Source organism: Capronia epimyces, assembly GCF_000585565.1.
Source record: "Capronia epimyces CBS 606.96 chromosome Unknown aczIQ-supercont1.3, whole genome shotgun sequence".
Taxonomy (NCBI): Eukaryota; Fungi; Ascomycota; class Eurotiomycetes; order Chaetothyriales; family Herpotrichiellaceae; genus Capronia; species Capronia epimyces.
The window spans coordinates 2218293-2239975 of NW_006912906.1; the positions used below are offsets into that span (position 1 = coordinate 2218293).

At 51.5% G+C, this 21683-nt stretch overlaps 6 protein-coding genes across 6 annotated transcripts; 3 read left to right on the forward strand and 3 right to left on the reverse strand.

The window, feature by feature from the left end:
* Window positions 1-2461: 2461 nt before the first annotated feature.
* Window positions 2462-5236, reverse strand: A1O3_04081 (uncharacterized protein; the record flags this gene model as incomplete). Its single annotated transcript, XM_007734212.1, has 2 exons — window positions 2462-2866; window positions 2921-5236. 2 exons carry the CDS (start codon window positions 5234-5236, stop codon window positions 2462-2464), a joined length of 2721 nt encoding a protein of 906 aa, XP_007732402.1.
* Window positions 5237-6794: 1558 nt separating this feature from the next.
* Window positions 6795-10360, reverse strand: A1O3_04082 (hydroxymethylglutaryl-CoA reductase (NADPH); the record flags this gene model as incomplete). Its single annotated transcript, XM_007734213.1, has 3 exons — window positions 6795-7164; window positions 7218-9955; window positions 10016-10360. 3 exons carry the CDS (start codon window positions 10358-10360, stop codon window positions 6795-6797), a joined length of 3453 nt encoding a protein of 1150 aa, XP_007732403.1.
* A 1662-nt stretch (window positions 10361-12022) lies between these two features.
* A1O3_04083 (uncharacterized protein) lies at window positions 12023-12864 on the reverse strand (the record flags this gene model as incomplete). The annotated part of the gene is made up of 2 exons (XM_007734214.1): window positions 12023-12626; window positions 12686-12864. The coding sequence occupies 2 exons, from the start codon at window positions 12862-12864 to the stop codon at window positions 12023-12025; spliced, it is 783 nt and encodes a 260-aa protein (XP_007732404.1).
* Window positions 12865-13210: 346 nt separating this feature from the next.
* Window positions 13211-16633, forward strand: A1O3_04084 (uncharacterized protein; the record flags this gene model as incomplete). The annotated part of the gene is made up of 1 exon (XM_007734215.1): window positions 13211-16633. One exon carries the CDS (start codon window positions 13211-13213, stop codon window positions 16631-16633), a length of 3423 nt encoding a protein of 1140 aa, XP_007732405.1.
* A 719-nt stretch (window positions 16634-17352) lies between these two features.
* On the forward strand, window positions 17353-18774 carry A1O3_04085 (uncharacterized protein; the record flags this gene model as incomplete). Its single annotated transcript, XM_007734216.1, has 1 exon — window positions 17353-18774. The coding sequence occupies one exon, from the start codon at window positions 17353-17355 to the stop codon at window positions 18772-18774; it is 1422 nt and encodes a 473-aa protein (XP_007732406.1).
* A 408-nt stretch (window positions 18775-19182) lies between these two features.
* A1O3_04086 (alkaline phosphatase) lies at window positions 19183-21033 on the forward strand (the record flags this gene model as incomplete). Its single annotated transcript, XM_007734217.1, has 1 exon — window positions 19183-21033. The coding sequence occupies one exon, from the start codon at window positions 19183-19185 to the stop codon at window positions 21031-21033; it is 1851 nt and encodes a 616-aa protein (XP_007732407.1).
* Between the last annotated feature and the right edge of the window lie 650 nt (window positions 21034-21683).

Here is a 21683-nt window from a genome sequence, read left to right on the forward strand (position 1 = left end):
ACGATCAAGATATGGGATGCAACGACAGGCGAGCTAGAGAAGACGCTGACGGGTCACTCAAATTGGGTCAGGGCGGTGGCATTCTCACCCGATGGTCAACGGATTGTGTCAGGATCTGGGGACAAGACGATCAAGATATGGGATGCAACGACACGCCAGCTGGATACATTCGAGTCAAAATCCCCGGCGACCAAGGTGTCCGATCAACCACGGTCACGGATGCGATGGACAAAACGTATCAGTCTCCTATCGCACCGTCGCAGCAACAAGCTGCCTGACCTAGTTAACATCTCAAGGTCACGTTCTCACGATCCAGAAATCCGAGAAATCCAGACACCCAGACCAGTCACCCAGCTGAAGTATTCTTCGGATGGCACACGTCTTATCACAAACTGTGGTGTATGGGAGCTTGGAACTGTTACGACTAACTCAGCTATGCGTATAGATGATTCGCCAGAAGCCTTACATGTCGATGACCAGTGGATTCTCTGTGATAATCAGCCTATCCTCCGCCTACCCGCCGGGTTCGATGTCACTTACTTTGATGTGAAGGGAGACCAGCTGGCTATGGGACTAGTCAACGGCCGAGTCCTAGCCTTTAGGATCGATCGCAGATGCGTGAATGCGAGCTACAGCCTTGATCGAAGAGGCTCTCAGTGAATGCTTAAATATCCTCTCATATACTCCGTACTCGAAGAGCACTGGGGGGACTTTAACATTCCTTGCGAATAGATTTACTGCCGTCGATAGACATACAGTATGCCTGATCAATACACCAAGAAGTTACCTGTAAAGTATCGTACTAGAAATACGACGTACAGGCGAGATAATTCTTTCGTGTAGTGGAATAATACGGTATAGTGGTCATCGTCAAAAGTTATGACAAGACTGTATTTCTGGCTGCGTTTTGACTGGAAATGTCGAGCTGAGAAAGAAACATGATTAGTGGAATGGCAAAGCATAGGCCGTTCAACCTGCCGAATGGCATGTTTCTACTGGTGGCCCCACAATTCGAGAGACAAAACATTTTTGTGGTTTAGGTGGAAACCCGTTTTGCAAGTCTCTGTAATATATTTTATTAATAGTTTTCGTTCTAAATATAGACACTCTTACTCTAGTATACGTATCGAAATATCTTCTTCCGTATATTAGTAACCCTAATCGAACACGTGACTTTTCGAAGGAACGATTCGTGATATCGACGTTTATAGGTCTCTAAGGGATAAGTTCTTTATAAGGGTACTAGGTAAGGAGATTCCCTTATAGGAGATTATCTTCCGGAAAGTCTATCTAGGCTACTTATTCTAGAGAACTACGGGAATTAATTTTACGAAGAAAACGATAGACCTATTACGAGCGTATAGAGATCGAATAGGACTCTTAGTTAGTCTAGCTAACCTATAGAGCGTAGTACGCGTCTAATATAAGATTAATAAGGCCGGGGACTTACTCTAGCGCTTTCTCTATTAGAAGGTTATAACGGGGTCTTAATTAGACTAGATATCGAAGTGATAGTAACGATACTCTATCTATAATATAGCCCTAATAGTTACGTATATTTAGATCGAATATTTAGTCTCGACCGTAGTATAATATACGTTTAAGTAAGTTTAGTTATACCTCTCTAGGACCGAGGCCTCCCGGATAAGAACTATTAGCGAGATAATAGCCTTTCTTACGCTAACGTTAGGGCTATAGGGTAGGGTGCTTAAGAAGAGATAGTAGCTACTATACTAGTACGCGGTTTAGTATATATAGAAAGTATATTCATTATACTCCTTTAATAAGCCCTATATATACTAGAACTCCTCTACGGCTAGAGGGTATTTTATTAAGTTAGTCCGACGAAGAATTCTTATCGATAGGGTTCTCTATCTAGATAGGAGGTATTTAAGCCGCGAGTATAGTACTAACTACTTCGCCTCTTTATAGGGAGAAGATCCGATTAAGCTAAAGATCCTCGAGGACTCTAAGTACCTAGTAGCGCTTAGGACTAACGAGGATCTAGCTACTATATTCGCTAATAACGTGTTTAAATAGTTACCTATAGTACTAGAGTTAGTCTAAGTTAAATAGTTATACTCTTAGGGGGATCGCCTTAGGATTTCGGCATATATCTATAATAATACCACCGAGAGAGCGATAAATAGATTTAATCCCTATTTTAAGGTGCTTAGTAGGCTATTATCTCTTCTACTATGTATCAACTAATTACCTGTAGATAAGTGGGTATATAGAAAATAAAAACAAGTATTTACCTTTAATACGACAGCCTCCATCAGCTGCCGCTGTTCAATCAAACACGGCGGCACAATACAATGTAGAGTTGATTATACTGGTCTGATATGTATTGCATCCAGCGCCGATGTTGGTGCATTATACGTACGCATATAACCGTCTATCCCAGCGAGGTCTCACAGACAAAAGGTGCTACTGTATGTGAAGGTTGCACACTCGCCTCTCAGCTGAAATCATCGTCGGGACGTCCAACTTCAATGGCCATGATCCTTGACACGAGTTCCTTGGTCTCCCGAGCAATCTGGAATGCCATCGGCGGCAACTTCTGCGTGAACTCCTTGCTCTCTGGCTGATTGTCGTACGCGGCCGATTCTGAGTAGGCCTTCAGCAACTGTTCTCGACACCCTTGCAACATCGTTGCGCTTGTATGAGACTTGTCGCTCAACGTTGACTGATACGAGTATGGCTCATTCGCCGTTCGCTCCACCGCACCCACAATATTCTCGATCGTCCTAGCAATAGTGGTAATGTGGTTACGAATTGCTGGCATGGCTTCATCATTGCGGATGGCATCCACCATAGCGGTAATGGATTCGACCAAACCATCAGTCTGATCTTCGAGGTACATCTAGTAAAAGAATTAGTCTCAAGTCACTGTTCAGGATTGTCCAGCACAACTAACCTTGAGATCCTCGAGATCGGCTGCCTCTGGGCTCGTCGCATAACCGGCCTTGATTCCAAGCCCGGTACCATTCATGTAGTTTGACCCTCCTCGTTGATGGGAGTTCGAGACCGCCTGGTTCGGACCATTTCGCACATCGGACGGAGTGCTCAAGGCACTGTATACACTTTCAATAGCACTCCTCCGTCTTAAACTCTCGGCAATGTTGAAATATCCGTTACTTTGCAGAGGCTCCAGGGTGCTATCGTCCTCATCTTCTAGCTCCCCATCAGGGCTGGGACGGATCTTGACCGTGTGCAGGAGATCGACAACAGCCGCCGTGAGGTGCGACGCAGCGGCATCCACAAGACTGACAGGGTAGAGTCCATTGGCCGACGCAAAGTTCTTGGACGCCGTGATAAGATTGTTCGCTGTAGCTGACACTTTGCTCTTCAGCTTGGTCCGTTTCTTGGATAGTTCATCATCCTTGTCTGGCGATGCTCCTGCATCGATATCGGACGTAATGCCGCGTACAGCCAATACCACCGTCTTCATGTGGTCGAGGACAGCTTGAGGAGTGTCAGATCGGGCAATGCGGAGCAATTCATCAATTGAGATTTGAAACTTGGTGACATGAATGTCCTTTACCAGTCCATCACGATCCTGAAGCACACCTGCATTTCGACTAGCATCCAGCCGCGGGATATTTAGTCCTAAGGAACTCGTGCGAACGCTGCGGAGCTGTGTTTTGGCCTTGACGTATCGGGCTTTCCATTCTTTCACCTCTTCTTGAAGTTTGTGGATCTCTGTCTGCAATTGATCTTCTCGTTCAAAGTTGCTTCCTCCGGATTCTGCCATGGCCCTCATTTCCTCGAGATAAAGCTGGCCTTGCCGTCCGACTTCCTCAGTCAGTTCCCTCTGTTGCGCCAACTGCTCTTGCAAAATCCCGTGGTTATGATCGAGCTGCAAGTACTTGGTTTTCCACAGGACATTTTCTCCGCTGGAATGGGGTTCCTCGGTCTTCAATTTCTCGATTTCCTCCTTCAAAGATTTGTTGAGGGTTTCAGCCTGTTCGACCTTCTCCTCAAGACTCCGCTTTATGGACGCCCACTCATCACTTTGGTTGACCAATTCCTGGAGTTGGTCATCCTTTGACTCCAGCTTGGCTTCCAGCTCCGCCACCTTATCTTGCAATTCGGTCACTGCGGGCGGATTAGGCTTTGGGTTGGAAGGCAGGCTCGCTCCACTCTGAGAAGTGACCGAAGTATCCCGGTCGCTCCTGGGGCTCGTGAGAGAGCTTTCCAGACCAAAGGCGTCACTAGAACGGTCATATCTCGAATCTGTGGCCTGTGTGTCATCCTCGTCTTCGACCATCACGCTCTTATTGGGAGTAATGGTATTGCTTTGGAATTGCTTGGCCATCGGTCGACCATAGTCACTCGACGGCGGTGGGTTGTCAAACTGGGGAACATTTGTCACGGAATTCTGCCTCTGCTGATAACCTAGCGGGCCGGACATGCCAAAGGATTGGGACCTTGGTGGCCCTGAGAAGCTGTTAGGTCCGTCTCGCGAACCACTGGGGGTTGGCCCTTTTGATTGAGACCGAGAACTGTCCCGTCTAGCGCCGTCAGGTCTTGCGAAATGGGGAAATCTTCGTTCCTGCTCGCAGAAGACATCCGTCGACAGATCCCTGAATCTTGGGGCTTGGAGAGTGGACAATTTCTGTCTGGCTTGATTGCGCTTTTCATGGAAATCAGGTCGTGGCTGTAGAAAGGGTGGGACGTTCTGTTGCCGCGGCGGGCGGCCCGGGAGAGGAGCTGATGCTTGTCTCCTTTGTAGCTCGTCAAAAACATCCGTACTCAACTCGTGAAATTGAACAGGCGACAGGCGTAATAGTTTATCCCGCGCCTTGTTGGGGCGCGGAGGCGCCTGCGCAGCTCCTTTCAGATACCCCTTTAGGACAGTGTAGTGCTGAAACAGCTCCGCCTCCATTCTTTTGTACTTTCTACTATGCTCGTCCGCAATTGTGCCGTCGCTTGATCGAGAGTTCGCAATGGATCCGGTGCGTGATGAACCTCGAGAAGCGGTATCTGATGGGCGCGGTTGTCCCATGGGTTCGAACGAGCCGGGCCCATAGTTCATGTTCCCAGCGGGTGGAGGACGGAATGGCAGTTGTCTGGACTGGGGGTATTCATCCCCAGCAGGGTTATATGCGGCGTATGGCCCATCATTCCGTGGCAGTTGGTTGTAGGTGTTGACGCCAGACCATTCGCTGCCTGCGGTCGAAACGGGAGACATCTGCGAGCCTCGACTGGGAGGGGATATGGTGGCTTGCATCTCGGGACGCGCGCCTTCACGGCATGCAAGATGGGTAGAGGGCACAGGGTCGAAAGAAGATCGTTGAAAGAAGGGACAGGCTGGTGAAGGTCGCTAGAGCGTTATCTTCGGCGGTCGTAAAGCTGAAGCAGCAAATGTCGGAGGTCCCGCAACGGGTCAAGGAGTGGAAGACTCGACTGGTCAATGCGCAGGCGCGACTGGAATCAGGAACAAAGAGAGCGTACAAGACGGAAAGAAAGGGATGATCGATCCGGACTGCCCAGCAGACGGCGAGAACTGAACGTGGTTGTCTGGTTGTGGGAGAGCACTGGAGATGGAGGAGATGAAGGACGTTCTGCTGGTTCTCTTGGATGGCGGTTGCTTCTAACACCCATTATTTTATTCGCTAGTGGCAGGGGAAGGAATGAATGCGGTTCAACTTCCCAGTGCCTGATCTGATACAACATACAATACAATACTGCTTACGGAGTGCACTGTGGTAACGACCCTGGTACTCCGTACTTCCAGATATTCTGTCCGCTGACTGCACTACAACGCCAGCTTCTTCCTGTTTTCACCCTCGTTCACCACTTCATCTGCCCTACGGGACCAGAGGCGCCAGAGGTCTGGTGATATTCGTCTCAGAACCCCAGCGATGCAGCCATCCATCCTGCAGTTGCTCCGGGCGCTACATTCTGCTCCGTACTGTACATAACATCCCTCTGAATCCAGGCCTTACACATGAACTTTTCCGCTGCCCCTTACTAACCGTGAGGAACTTAGCCTGGCCACTTAGCTTCTTACTAGCCTCTCGATCCGCCATCCTTTCTTCACCGACGCGCTCCGCGCCTTTTTCAAACCCCGCCCCTGGTGGCCCTGTCTTCAGGGGTGACAAATGCAGTCTCGCCCACAAGCCCGGAGATACTGGTGCTATGGCAGAAGACTCAGGGTGGGTGTCACAATACGGAGTAGACGGCGGGTTACAAGGTAGCAAACAATGAATAGGATATATACTCTAGGGCCTTGCAAGAGATCTAGATACCCAGCAGAGCTGGGGATTTCCTTAATGCTATGCAAGACTGCAAGTAGTATTTGGATAAACCGGCATTAATTCTGGCACCCATCACGAAGCCACGAACGTCCAGTACGACAGTCGATCAGAATCTAATTGACCCGAGTTCTGTTCCAACAGTCGGGAACAATGAGAAGAAGATTCGGTTGAAGTCAGTTGTACAATGATAATAGTTATGGTCCCTGTTGCTCGTATGTTATATCTGCGCTGATCAACTCGACGAACTGCTGGCTTGAAGGTTGCTCCCCGTGGTCGATTCTTCCTCCAACAACCGTCCTCCAGCGATGATTCCTCTTCCCTGAGCACCTCACACAACAGCTGTACAGTCGCCTGCGTCGCTATAACTGAGCATCGTTTCGATCTCAAAATGCTCTTGAGCAAACACCACATTATGCAAATTAGCACCTGGCCATTGGGCAACCATCTTCAAACGCCGTTCGCTCAGATCCCATATATACGATGCTGTTCATGTGTACATCAACATAACGGACTGCGGTTGTCCGTCTGTCATCTCCCGTTCGTCATTTTGAGCGAAGGTGGAATGCCAGGCCCGCTTTGCGCTCGAAGGAAGGGCTCCATCGCTGCAGATACCGGTGTTGATGTTCTAGTAGGAGCAGCGCTGCGGTTATGTGCCATATGTGCCCGGACGAGATGGCCCGCAGCGAGTGCACTACACAGACTGAGCTCCCCTGCAAGAACGCCGGCACCAATGATCCTGGCCAGTTGGCGGGCGTTGTCGCCTGGGTTGGTCGGGTGCGCTCCTCGAACTCCAAGCATCTCGAGCATCGCCGATTGTGCTTCAAGGATCGTTCCTCCGCCGATGGTACCGACCTCAAGGGAGGGCATAGAGACACTGATTTGAAGATTCCCATTGTTGCTAATGTGGGTTAGTATTCTGACTTGGTGTCGTTGCAGCAGGAAAAGACTTACTTCTTCATAACTGTGATGCAATTGCCACTCTCCACAACTTGAGCGGGATCCTGGCCCGTGGCCAAGAACATGGCTGCGACAATATTAGAGGCATGAGCATTGAACCCCCCGATGCTGCCCGCCATTGCACTGCCGATCAGGTTCTTAGCGATGTTGAGCTCCACCAGAGCATCCACATTGCTTTTGAGGACGCTGCGAACCACGTCGCCGGGAATGATGGCCTCAGCGACGACGGCCTTGCCTCGACCGTCAATCCAGTTGATAGCTGCCGGTTTCTTGTCAGTGCAGTAGTTGCCCGATACTGTTATCGTCGACATATCATCAAAGCCGCATTCATTTGACATCACGGAAAGCGCCTTTTCAACTCCCTTCGATATCATATTCATACCCATAGCATCGCCTGTTGTTGTTTTGAACCGAATATAGAGGTAGGTCCCTGCTAAAGCCGTTTTCAGCGACTGTAGTCGTGCAAAGCGACTGGTCGAGTTGAATGCCTCGCGCATTCGCCGTCCGCCTTCTTCCGAATCCAGCCATACCTTAGCTTCTGCAGCTCGGGCAAGGGTTGGAAAGCCGACACAGGGGCCTCGTGTCATGCCATCACCGGTGACAATCGTGACCGCGCCACCACCGGCGTTTATGGCTTTGCAACCCCGACTTACGCTGGCCACCAGGACACCTTCAGTAGTTGCCATTGGCAGGAAGTAGCTCTGGCCATCAATTGTCAAAGGGCCCGCAACACCTAACGGTAGAGGCAGATAGCCGATCACATTCTCACAACATGCACCGTGGACAAGTTCGTAGTTGTAGTCCTTGTAGGGGGTTTTCGATGATTCCAAAACAGCAGCATAGCGTTTGGTAGCTGGTGTCCTCGAGACCACAGCTCTCCGAACCTTGATAGCGCGGACGAAGGATTCCAACCGTGTCATGGCTTCAGGATGCTCCAAGGTCTTCTCAATTGCATAGCCTGGAATTTTGCCCCTTAGCGATAGATCAATCAATTCTTCGTCTGTGAGAAAGGCCGCCCGTTTCTCTTTGAGCATTTGCTCAATCTCGGCTTGAGATCTGTTTGAAGTGTTTGCAATATCAAGCCTGACTGGCTTGGGTTTTGGCGTCTGGGGCAGTTCTAGTTGTGGTGGATTCGTCGCAGATGGCGAGCTCGTTGGCGATTGTGGCTCTTTTAAGCTCCACCGTGCTGCGTTGAATAGATATCCGTTCAGGATCAAACTCAGTGTCAAAGCTATAAGCACCCATTTGCTGAGGGCCGGGTCTTCGAGGCTCTTCAGGACACCTTCAATAACGCGGCCACCTACCACATTGAGGAATTGATCTGTATACTCGTAGTCAAAGAAGCCTAGGTCCTCTTGCGTGCCAGGCCGATGTAGAGACGGATGGTCCAGTTCATATTTAACAGGCGGTAAGACTGTGACGAAGGTTTCAATCTTCTTGCTCTTCGCGGCAACATATATGGCGTCCAAACCGTTCTCCGCGACTTTGAAGGGATCAATAGGCGCTGGAGTCAACACACTTGGTATAGTTGCACCGGGAGCCTTGATACTGCTGGCAGTGCGGAAGGGAATCTCACAAAGGTTGACGAGATTGATGATGATGAACCCGGTCACCATCCAAATCTTGAACTTCGGTACACTGCTAGCCTTGATCTTTTGACCAAAGATGTTAAAACCTGCTCCCTGTTCGGACTGCCCACTGGGCCAGTCGTTATTTGTGGCGACATTCTCGGCCACACGCTGGTTGATGCCGTCTTCCTCAAGAGCCTTACGAAGGGCGACGTGTCGCTTGATGCGGTTGATTTCAAGCTTGATGCACAAGATTGTAGTGTAGAAAGTAAATAGTAGGAAGCAATCGTACGCCAGAATCCAGGCTGCAAGGAAACAGAATTGCCGAAGCCCGCCCTGGATCCCGGAGGCCGCACCAAGAATCAGAACAGCAATCTCGATGGCATAGTCCCGCACAATTTCGAAGCCTGTGTCTTTGACAGCCATCTGGATTGCTTCTTGAATAGAGTTCGGCATGACTGGAGCGACTGATGAGGCAGCATTTGCCGATCCAGTGACCGGTCGCCGCTTGGTGTCGTAGGAGGCAGAGAGCACAGCCTTTGTCAGAATGATTGACTTTTCAAATCCAATGGTGACAACGAGAAACGGCAGGCCTTCTGATAGCAATACCATGTTAACTGGAACTCCCAGCTTGGTGGTGGTGACTAATCCAAATAGGAACGCAAAAAGGCTGGAGAACAAAACGGAGATGGCCAGCCAAGCATTAGACCCAAGCCGCTTCATCGAAAGAAATAACGAGATGAAGGTTAGGTGCATCGACAAATAACCTAGAGACATGATGATGATGTCCAGCGTCTCGGCGTGCTTGATTAAGTCCACGAACGAGGTCCAGCCCTCACTGAGCCAGGCCCTGTATGACCCGCGAGAGCCATTGCCATTCAACCGGGCAGCCTTCATGACCCACACAGCATGACTATCATCGCTTGATGCGGTGTTTCGGGCTGGGAGCTCCTGCGCTGCTCTGAGAAAATCGCCGACCTCGGAGAAGGATGTATAAAAGGCAAGCGAGGTGTCGTGCGATATCGGCGAGAGAACATTGGATGTTGTCGGGATGTTGGTGGCTGTGATGTTGGCCGGTGTAGGTACGGCATGAGCTTCAGGCGCCAGCTGCAGTGATGAAGAGTCCGGGAAAACAAATGTGACGAGAGCATGATGATCGGCTCCCTATTGCAACGAGGTCAGTACTCAGGACATTTCATCTTCGCTTTCCATCCATTGACTGACCAGTAATACCTGTGGAACTCCAGAGTGAGGAAAGTCGTCTGCAAAATTCCACTTCCATGCAGTCTTCTCGGACAATTCTAGCGTGCGACTGCCTTTCAACAGTGCTTCCACATCGACTCCGCCATTGTACTGTATCGATTTCGCGCCAGTATCAAACAGGCTCTCTTGAAGTAGACCAACGTACGAGGTGCTGGCAAGCAAAGCAATGGCGACAATAGTGTGGATCGGGTGCTGACAGGCAGTATGCGAGAGTGCAAGTAGACCAGATGTGAGAGTACGGTTCAACCAGCTGTCGCTTTTGCCCAGTGAGCGGAGTCGTTTTGGGAGGAGGGAGGAGCCTCGCATGATGACGGGGAGAGAGGAGTCGGACGTGGAGGAAGCTGAGCAGCCAGGACAAAGGTGCCGGGCCTATCTTGCCATGCTCTCAGGGCTGGACGACTCCTGGCCACTTGTCAGTTGTATGCACAAAATAGATTCATTGGCCAGGTCATGAATTAAGTGGCGGTCAAGAGAGCAGCGTACCAATGCAGACACAGAGTCTGTTCTCTTCTCACAAGGAGAAGACACAACAGCGCCGTTCAATTGGGAAGAAATGCTGGATAGCACGAGGACGTTCAATCAGTAGGAACTTGACAGGAAGAATACAAGATCGGTAGGAACGGAGTGAGGGTGGATATTGAAAGAGCGAGAAGTTGACCCAGCCACTACTCTGGAGTGAGCGTAGACTATCGCAGGGAGCCTGAATAACGATTTGTTGGACGATGTCGGAGTGGCCTAGAGTCGTGGTGTCAGCCGGGCCCAGCATCAAAAATTTCCAAGCTCCCTGCAACGGGACTGTGACCTGGGACAGTTATCCGTATCTAGTAGCTTGCGGCCAATGATAATACTGGTAGGTGACTGGCGACGCCCATTCCTCCTCTCTGCCGCGCCACCTGCAGCTCCACGGCACCTGGGGAGATGACTTGTAGTAGGCTTAGGAGGCCCTAAGGCCATGCCATCCCAGCCTTTGAACGGCTGTCAAATCGTGGGCCCATTCGGCTTCTAGAGATCCCCCAAGCCTGGGCCAACACACTCGTCATTCCTCTGCCCGCTAATGCATATGTACCTGCATGAGTTCGTTAGTAATAGTACATACAGCCGTAGCATCCCTGCAACTGTGACGGCAAGGCCCGTAAGCCTTTGTGGGCGATCAAAAAGATGAGAGGGTCGTAGACATCTTGTCAAGCGGCCGCCCTCAAAACTACCCTTCTCTTAGGCGACTCGTCCTCAGGAGCACCGTAATACTATTCTGGTGATCTATTGGGCATACCCTAAGACTCTATGAAGGCTTCGTTTGGAGAACCAGGACACAGAGAACTGCAAGCATTACGAGGGTGAAACGCGGCTGTGATTGTGCGATCCTTCCAAGACTTGTGGTTGCGTTTGACTGCTATAACTTCCTGATCGCAAAGATGGCTGGTTTCGTCGAATCCAGGGAACGCGAGCATGATCGGTTCTATGCGGCGACAGTTGTCAAATATAGAGATCAACACCTGGCCACTGAACCGCTCGAGTACCACGAATGCGGCTTATTCACTTTTGGGATAAGAGTGCCTGACTCGTCACCGTTAGGCTGCAGTGAGATGGCACCACCATTGTCATCCGGCCCAGTGCCACAGTCCAAGACTCGCTGCCTTTGATCTTTCGCCCTCACTTCTAATGAGGAAGCCTTATTGGCTCGTGAAGAGATGTATTGACTCCAGATGATGACACCTCTGCCGAGACTGCGGCGACCTTCTTCCCCGACGACCCGACAGCAGAGATTGAACAGACGGTGTTGAGTCAGATCCAAGAGACATATGACCGGGTTGAGGCCTCCGAAGAACCCGCTCAGTCTCTTCAGCACGCATAGCAGACCGGGCTTTAGGCAGTGAGCGAGGAATGATGACTGGGGTTCATAATGACAGCGCGCACAGTTACACTAGAACAAGGAAGTCGTGTGTCTGTTCTTCTGCGCAACCTCCATATTCATTTCCGACCTTGCAGCACTTTTGCGCCATGTTTCCGGATAACATCTTCCATCTTTCTTCGGACCTGCTTGCAGCCGTCAACACCTGTGGCCATCATACTCTCTAGTTTGCTATTCGCTCCACCGATTTGACATCGTGACTCCATCGTCAACACAGAAACCTTGTCTTCAGAGCCCGGATGACCTGAAACAGTTGCAATCGACAAGAACGGTAACTCTTGCTCTTCCACATTGTTGAGATCTAGTATAGGCTCGGGTCTTGTCGAAGAGTCATCTGTCGGTGTGACACTCCCACTCGAAATGGCCGCAAGGATCGAAGGCATTGGAATGCCTGCATCTACGAGGGCAAGGCTGGCAGCATTGAGACATGCCACTAGCAATGCTCCGTCGAGACTCAGCACGTGGAGGGATATCGAGATCGTCGAACGTGGATAGAGGTGGGTGAAAAGATGGCTCTGAAAGGCACTCGAGACCGTGCTTTGGAGCTCCTGGATGCGCTTATCGTTCCTGACTCGTCTTCGACGGTCCATCTGCGCAAAGGATGCGACATTGATCTCGGTTTCGACCGTAGCATTTGTGTTGTCTCGTTGACCGCGCCTATTGCTTGGTTAGCAGGAGTAAATCTATGCGCTTGACAACGACTTCGGAAGTATAAGCCGTACCCTTCTCTTGGGCCAGTCACTGTGCATAGGACCATTGTGTTTCCCATCGTGAGAAGGCTACTGCCATCGCTGGAAGGTTGGGTTGAGATTGAAGCAGTGATTCTGCGTAATTCGTTCCATCGCCGGCCATCTTGTCGGAGCAGTGTTTGCGCATAGGTGGATATGGTGTCAAGAGGCATACTGAACAAGCGCGCCAAAGACGGACACCTCGAACCTTGGAATTAGCAAGGCATGGGGTGGGTTTAACCCACGATTTTAGTATATTGCGAGGCACCGCTAACTTGGGCCAAAGTGAGGCCCAATTTGTTCCCGTGCTCTGGTGGAAATTTCGTGTTCACGCAGCGCGCGACTGCGTCACTTCGCGACTTGTTGCCCCGCAATCTTTGTACATCTTCGCCATTATCTGTACTAATCACGGAGGACACCGTACCATGCAGCAAATTCAGACACCGTCTCGACTCTCAACACTGCAGACTGCAGACTGGGAGAGGGTGTCGCAAAGCCTGGCTGGAAGTTGCCTTCACGATGGTTTTCACCGACAGCGAAGACGATGACCTGGATGACTCCCAGGTAAAACAAGAACCTCGCAACGGGACCAAGGTAGTAACAGCGAACCAAGCAGACAGCCATGGGACAGATAGCCATGAAACAATATCGTCCACAGTAACCGAAGCAGAAGACTCCGGTGCATCGTTCGCTGCGAAAACAGCCAACTCCGAAAGGCGGCGCAGTCCCGCTGCAGCCATCCATGAGCCCGTCCGGTTGGATTCCGACGACGAACTGAATTATGCGTGGACCGATGATGAGAAATCTAAAAAGAGAGCGGCGGAGGCCAAGAAGCGAGCGATGAAGTCTGCCCGTAAGGCCAGGGCTATTGCTAAAGAGATGGATGCTCCTCCCCAAGTGCGGACAGGTGGTGCCACAACTGGAGTTGGACGGCAGGCACCGAGGAAACGGAGAAAACTCAAAGAATACGATGAATCTGATCCAGATGAAGATCTCATGGAATGGACTACACCGGACTACGTACAAAGCCGGAAAAAGACATTCGAAGAGCGTACCAGGAGGCTCAAGGCAGGTGGCCTGCAACTACCACCCAGCTACAACGAGGTCTTCTTTTCAGACGACGAAAACCCGCAAAATTTGAAAGAACGGCCGGACTTTCCCCAATCCTCTGCAATCAGGGAATACAAGGACGTCGAACTGCCATATTCTCTTGGTTTGATTCCGGCTCCCATCGCACAATTCCTGCGAGAATACCAAGTTACGGGCGTGGCCTTCCTACACGAACTTTTTGTGTATCAGAAGGGAGGGATCCTGAGTGATGACATGGGCTTGGGCAAAACCGTGCAGATAATCGCATTCCTCACTGCTGCATATGGCAAAACCGGCGACGAGCGCGACAACAAGAGGATGAGAAAAATGAGGCGTGCTGGGCAGGAGTATCCTCGGACTCTCATCATCTGTCCGGGCACGCTGATGAATAATTGGAAAGATGAATTCAAACGTTGGGGTTGGTGGCACGTTGATCTTTATCATGGCAATGCCTCGCACCGACACGAGGTCTTTTTGGAGGCTCAGGCGGGCATGCTTGAAGTCATGATCACCACATACCATACCTACCGTGCCAACCGAAGTGAGATCAACATGGTGCAATGGGATTGCGTTGTGGCAGACGAATGCCACCAAATCAAAGACCGAAGATCGGATACCGCAAAGGCGATGAATGAAGTTAACGCCCTCTGCCGTATCGGGTTGACAGGAACCGCGATTCAGAACAAGTACGAGGAGCTTTGGACGCTTCTCAACTGGACGAATCCTGGCCGGTTTGGTCCAGTTTCTACATGGAGGACTTCGATCTGCGAGCCACTTAAATTGGGCCAGAGCCACGACGCATCTAACTATCAGCTTGCAAGGGCCAGGAAAACGGCAAAGATGCTCGTGAATAACCTTCTACCGCAGTTCTTTCTGCGACGAACGAAAGCATTGATCAAGGATCAGCTCCCGAAGAAGACTGATCGTGTAATCTTTTGTCCGCTCACAGCGATGCAGGCAAGAGCGTATCAAAACTTCATTGAGAGTGACATCGTGGACCACATTAAGAACAGCGGGGAGCTGTGTGATTGCGGAAGTGGGAAGAAATCGGGCTGGTGTTGTCATATGGAATTGGCCGATGGAAGCAAGTGGCAAGGCTGGGTCTTCCCTGCAATCCATGTCCTCCAAAAGATATCAAACCATCTAGCCGTCTTAATTCCCCAAGGCGCGGATTCATCAGAGAAACAGGCAAAAGACCTGGACATACTCCAGATTACGATGCCCGAGCAGTGGCCTTCAATCTACCGGACACGAGACAGCATCATGCACACTGGAAATCCCGAATACTGCGGTAAATGGCGCGTGCTGAAGAAGCTCCTAAGCTTCTGGCACGACCAAGGCGACAACAAAGTCCTCATCTTCTCCCACAGCGTCAGACTTCTCCGAATGCTTCGGGACCTGTTCATCAGCACGGAGTTCAATGTCAAATATTTGGATGGAAACATGCAATACGACGACCGATATGCAGCCGTTCAAGAATTCAACACCGACCCTACCCAATTTGTCTTTCTCATCAGCACACGAGCTGGTGGGGTCGGACTGAACATCACGTCCGCCAACAAGGTTGTCGTTGTCGATCCGAACTGGAATCCGGCATATGACTTACAAGCACAAGACCGAGCCTACAGAATCGGACAAACCAGGGATGTGGAAGTCTTTCGTCTGGTCAGTCAAGGAACCCTGGAAGAGGTTGTCTATGCTCGTCAAATTTATAAACAACAACAAGCCAATATCGGGTACAATGCAACCTCTGAACGACGATATTTTCAGGGTGTCCAAGATCGCAAAGATCAGAAAGGAGAGATCTTCGGACTTCAAAATCTCTTTGCCTACCAGAACGAGAATCAGGTGCTGCGAGAAATTGTGAATAAGACCAATATCGCAGAGTCCAAAGCAGGCGTCCGCGTTGCGGACCTGGATCCTGAAGAGCATGACTCTGATTACAACGATGACTCGGACGCTATGAAGGAACAAGGTATCCTGCCTCGCCCCATCAAAGGCGAAGAGGACGCAGCCATATCTCAGCTCGCAGCAGAGATCCTTGGAGAACCTCAACCACGGTCCAAAACGCCTTTCGCGCCCGGGAAGATCGCAGTTGTCAGGAAGCATGATCCGATCCAGGCAATTCTTTCATCGGTTGGGGTCTCATATACCCACGAAAACAGCGAAGTGATTGGCTCCTCGAAGGTCGAAGCGCTATTGTCCAAACGCGCCGAAGAGGCTGCCAGTACCGACAGACACTGGGGCATGCAGGAGCAGCAGTCCAAAGTTTTCCAGGACGAATCGCAGACCGAGCCAACCAATGGCACTGTGTACATGAACGGACACGAGGTTGACCACGGCAACATCACACCCAATGGAGGTATCCGATATAAATATCGTCCTCCACAGGCCGTCATGAAGCGCCAATTCTGCAGCATGGCGCGCTGGGCTGGATATGGCAATGATGTGGTGTCGTTTGCACTGGTCGTGGAGAACTGGACTCAAGCTGAGCGCAGAAAATGTCTGGATCGATTCTACCGTTACCGTCGAGATGTCCTTGACAGCCTGCTGGACAGTCCGGACATCAAAAACAATGAAGCCAAGGCCGAAAGAGGTGTTGGAGTGAGATTTGAGATGACTAACGATCTTCAGGACAACCCATCCGTCCGGGTGAAATCAGAAATGAAGAAAGAAGTCAAAGCTGAGACCTGTGTAAAGCAAGAAATGAACGCTGAAACGCCTAGCATGGAGCTCAAGGCCGAGACTTTGGTCAAAGGAGAAGTTAATACGAAGGCCTCCATCAAGATCGAGTCGGATACCCTTGTGCTTGATAATGAAACAGACACCGAGGAGGAGGACGACGAGCTTTGACCGGGGCGGCCTAGGTTCATTTTGCTGCCCTAGTTTGATGACATACGACGATTTCATGACATAGATACCCCTGTATAATACGAAATGATGTACTGTAGGACTATAGGCAGAAAGCCTCAGAACGATATCCTCGACGGCCTTTCTAGAATATATATCCTATCTATCATTTTCCCGCCTTGTAACCCGCCATCTATTTTGACACCCACCCCTAGGCCTGCCTAGAATGAAAGGTTCGTTACTGTCTACTGAAAAGGTCCAGGGGCCATACTAACTATATAGTAGATCATCTGAAGAGGCTCGTTAAGAAGACTGGGGAATGCTTCTTAGGTTTTGACAAGGCCAAGCACGGAACAGGTACAGCATGAGGCTGTCTTCTGGGGCTTCCAGGGCGGGGCAATCTCATATGTCTCAGACTGATATACGGACCAGGTCATGCACTTCTCTTCATGGTCAGAGATGTCGTCTCTATTACCGGGCAGCCAAGCGATTGAGTTTGGAGCTGGGAGTATACTTGAAGTATTACGGGTGCGTTGTCTGTCCCAGATACTCGATTTGGTTAGTCCATTACCTCATGCCTCAGTCTCCGATGCTACAGCCTCGTGCAATTTACCGAGTAACATACTCCGTATACTGGAGAAAGACGCTGCAAATCCTTGGGACGGTGCATCACAAAACACTGCTCTCTAGCAATGCACTAGATTACCCTTCAGCTTGCCAGCATGGCCGAAGCTATCCCCATCGCCAGCGTCAAGAACGAGAACGAGTCCCCACTCGACGTGTTCGGTGAACAGCCAGGCCTCTACAACCTCTACACCCAAATATGCCTGTGCTTTCCCGTGCAGGATTCCTCGTCGCACTCGGACATTATCGCAACACTGACCAGTAGCCTGGTGCGACTGTCGGCCAGTTTCCCGTGGATAGCGGGCCAGGTGGTCAACGAAGGAGGGCCCACGGGCACCTACAAGATCGTTCCGTTCGAGCAGATTCCGCGCCTGGTCATCAAAGATCTCCAGGCTGACCCCGCAATCCCGTCCATGGACGCGATGAGGAGGGCCGGGTTCCCTATGAGCATGCTGGATGAGAACATCATTTGCCCGCGCAACACACTCGCCGCCATGACCGCCGCAGAGGGCGACCCGGCACCCGTGTTTCTCGTGCAGGCCAACTTCATCACCGGCGGGCTGCTGCTCACATTCACCGGCCAACACAATGTCATGGACATGACCGGGCAGGGCCAGATCATCCGTCTCCTCTCCAATGCCCGTCACAATGTCCCGTTCACAGGCGACGAGCTGGCCAACGGGAATCCAGACCGCCGCAGCATCATTCCTCCGCTCGACGACGCATTTGACCCGGTAACTGAGCTCGCCAGGATGCTTGTACACTCGCATCTTCCCAGGGATGAGGACTCATCCTCGCCAGCAACACCTCTACCCAGCCCTCCGCCTGCTCCTCCGAAAAGCTCGTGGGCGTACTTTATATTTTCACCTACTTCGCTAGCGGCCTTGAAGTCTCTCGCCACTGAGTCTATGGTCCCCCAGTTAGGCTACATCTCGACAGACGACGCGGTCAGTGCCTTCATCTGGCAGTCCATCACACGAGCCAGGCTGCCACGCTTAGATAGCCGACGAGCGACCACCTTTGCCCGAGCTATCGACCCACGGCGCTTTCTAGGTATACCAGACGGATACGTAGGCGTGGTGCAGAACATGACATACCACACCTATGTATTGCAGAAGCTGGTCCACGAACCGCTTGGTAGCGTAGCATCGAACTTGCGGGCGGCATTGAACCCTGCATCCTCACGAGTGGCCTACAACACCCGCGCGCTGGCAACCTTCTTACAGCGGTCTGCGGACAACCGGCGCATTGTCTCGGTCACGGCGACTCTCGATCTAAGCTCGGACATTATGCTCAGCTCATGGGCGAAAGAGAAGCTTTACCAGCCCGACTTCAACCTGGGCCTGGGCGGACCCGAGGTGGTGCGGAGACCAGCCTTTGCTCCGGTTGAGAGTCTGCTATATCTCATGCCTAAAGCTTTAGATGGCGAGATAGCCGCAGCTGTTTGTTTAAGGGACGAAGACATGGAGAGATTGAAGGCAGACGAACAGTTCACCAAGTACGCACAGTACATTGGATGAAGGCCAGCAGACCAGACGATGGGGAATGTGATCTCGATCCTCGTCGCCCCGATCGCTCAGCAAGACGAATATCAATGGCACCACTCGACAGGTATCTGCTGTGCTTGTTGTGGAGCCACATAGTGCTCAATGAATATCTACCATGTAGGTGCCATGACTTAATTTATCACTGAACACTGAACAGCCTGGTGCGACGAGCATCTCCAGGGACATTCTGACGTTCTGACATTCGGGTATTTGTGCTTCACCGTAGACATCGCCGACCTATCTCGCACGTGATCGTCTGCTTTCGCCAATCGTGCACGCATGTGACATGGCCACTGAGCCTGGTGTCCCTATCTACATATCTACACAACGTCAGTTCGATGGATCCGTAACCATCTGCGGGCTGTTCTCCCATCTCATATCATGGCCCGGTCAGAGGAACCCCTCCTTGCGAGATCGCCCTCGCCGAACTCCTCCACCAACGATATCGAGGAGGAAGACGCCCTCCTGACGGGCCAACCTACAAACCGATCACCCGCCTCTCGAGCGCGAAAATGGAGAGAAGCCGGCCTCTTCGTATGGGCACTCCTGGCCACCGTCGCGGTCATCATTCTAGCCGTTGTCTACCAGCACGAATCCTCCGTTGCCCGCTCAAGGCCGAAGACAGGAGGGTGGGGACCTGATGGAAAGCCCACGGGCAAACGCAACATGATTTTCATGGTTTCGGACGGCATGGGCCCAACATCTCTGTCCTTAACGAGGAGTTGGAGACAGCATACTAGCGGATTGCCTATTGATGATATCCTGGTACTGGATAGACACTTTATCGGATCCTCGAGGACCCGCAGCTCGAGTAGTCTCGTCACCGACTCGGCTGCCGGAGCCACGGCCTTTTCTTGCGGATTCAAGAGTTACAATGGTGCGATTTCAGTGTTGCCCGACCATACACCATGCGGAACGGTGTTGGAAGCGGCCAAAAGAGCAGGGTACATGACCGGCCTGGTTGTGACGACCCGGTTGACGGATGCTACTCCAGCGTGTTTTGCAGCCCATGCCAACCGAAGAGAATATGAGGACCTCATTGCTGAACAAATGATCGGCCGTTACCCTCTGGGCCGCGTTGTGGACTTGCTTATCGGTGGCGGGAGATGTCATTTTCTGCCGAACACGACCGAAGGGTCCTGCAGAGCAGATGCGACAGACGTGGTGTCCATCGCCAAAGAGGAATTCGGCTTTCAGTACATTGACAATCGACAAGATTTCGACCAGCTCGACAACGACGGTGCCATTGACTTACCTCTCCTGGCCCTCCTGGCCGAAACGGATATCCCTTACGAGATCGACAGAGTCCAAGTGTCAGACGTCTATCCTAGTGAAGCAGAGATGGCTAGACTTGCACTCAAAGCATTGTCCGCAGCGACCAAAGACTCAGACAAGGGATTCTTCCTCATGGTCGAAGGGTCCAGGATCGACCATGCCGGCCATGCCAACGACCCAGCCGCTCAAGTACGCGAAGTGGTAGCTCACGACGAAGCATTCGCCGCTGTGCTGAAGTTTCTCGAAGACGACCAAACCGAAGGTGTCCTTGTCTCCACGTCGGACCACGAGACCGGCGGCCTCGCCACTGCGCGACAGCTTCACGACACATACCCTCAGTACCGATGGTTTCCAGAAGTTCTGACGAACGCGAGCCACTCCACCGAGTTCCTGGCGCGAGAATGGGCCAAATACCTTGCATCCTCGTCTTCGCCGTCTCGAAAGGAGAAAGCCCAGAAGGTCGCCGATTTGCTATCATCCGGACTTGGCATCACAGACCATACCGACGAGGAAGTCGATGGGATCATCGACGCCACTCCAATCTGGCCTCCGGCATACCACTTCGCCGACATCATCTCGCGGCGTGCACAGGTCGGCTGGTCCACACACGGCCACAGCGCGGTCGACGTGAACATCTACGCCTCCCACCCCAAACACGCGCCGGGACTGGTGGGGAACCACGAGAACATCGAAGTCGGCCAGTTCATTGCGGAATACCTCGACCTCGACCTCGAGCCCATCACGAAGGAACTGCGGGAGAAGAAAGTCAACACGTCCTCCTCCGAGCACCAAGGCGAGGCTGGAATTCAAGACTGGGGCGCATGGATGGGTCCGCCCGGTCTTCCGGCCAACGACAACGGCGAGCTCGTCTCTCTCGACGAGTACCACGGCGACTTCAAGCATCGGAAACGCGAGGCCGAAGCCGGCTTGGACTGTGGTTGCGGCATGAAGCATTAAATGATCAAGTCGTGATGGTTCGCCCGTATTAGATCTTGGGATGGGATTTTCGTCGCGATCTGAAGCATCGCGCACACATACCTCACAGCGAAAGAGCGTCGAGGCACGGGGCACGGGGCACGGGCACAGGGCGTGAGATTCAACCCCAGAGAGTTGCAGCGTGTCGATGTCGAGCGTATTGTTACCCAAGTGACATGGACACGGTACCTACAAGTATTGTTGCTACTGCATGGAAATGGAAGCAAGCGAGTTGTGAGGCACTGAACTACCTTGATGTATCTAATTACAGTACGGATACGATCTCCTATAATTCACGCCAATGTATGTATGTACCTTATCGCTGGACGGAGTATACAGAGTGCAGAGTGCAACAAGTAGTATGTATAGATACCTATGTTAATCAGGTACCTAGAGGTATTCTACAGATCCGGATCCAGATCCAGATCCAGATCCAACATCAGCATCATGAAGCCCCTACTCCTGCTTGGGGCCAGTCGACCATCGATGCTCGTATTGCTTGGTACATTTGCTGGCTGGGCAGATGTTTGAAGCCTAAGCCTGTTGGGCGTTGAAGCTACTGCTTTGAAGGCTTCATGAAAAAAACAAGAAACACCGTTAGAGAAACCTATGCATTTTCGCAACTCACCGGA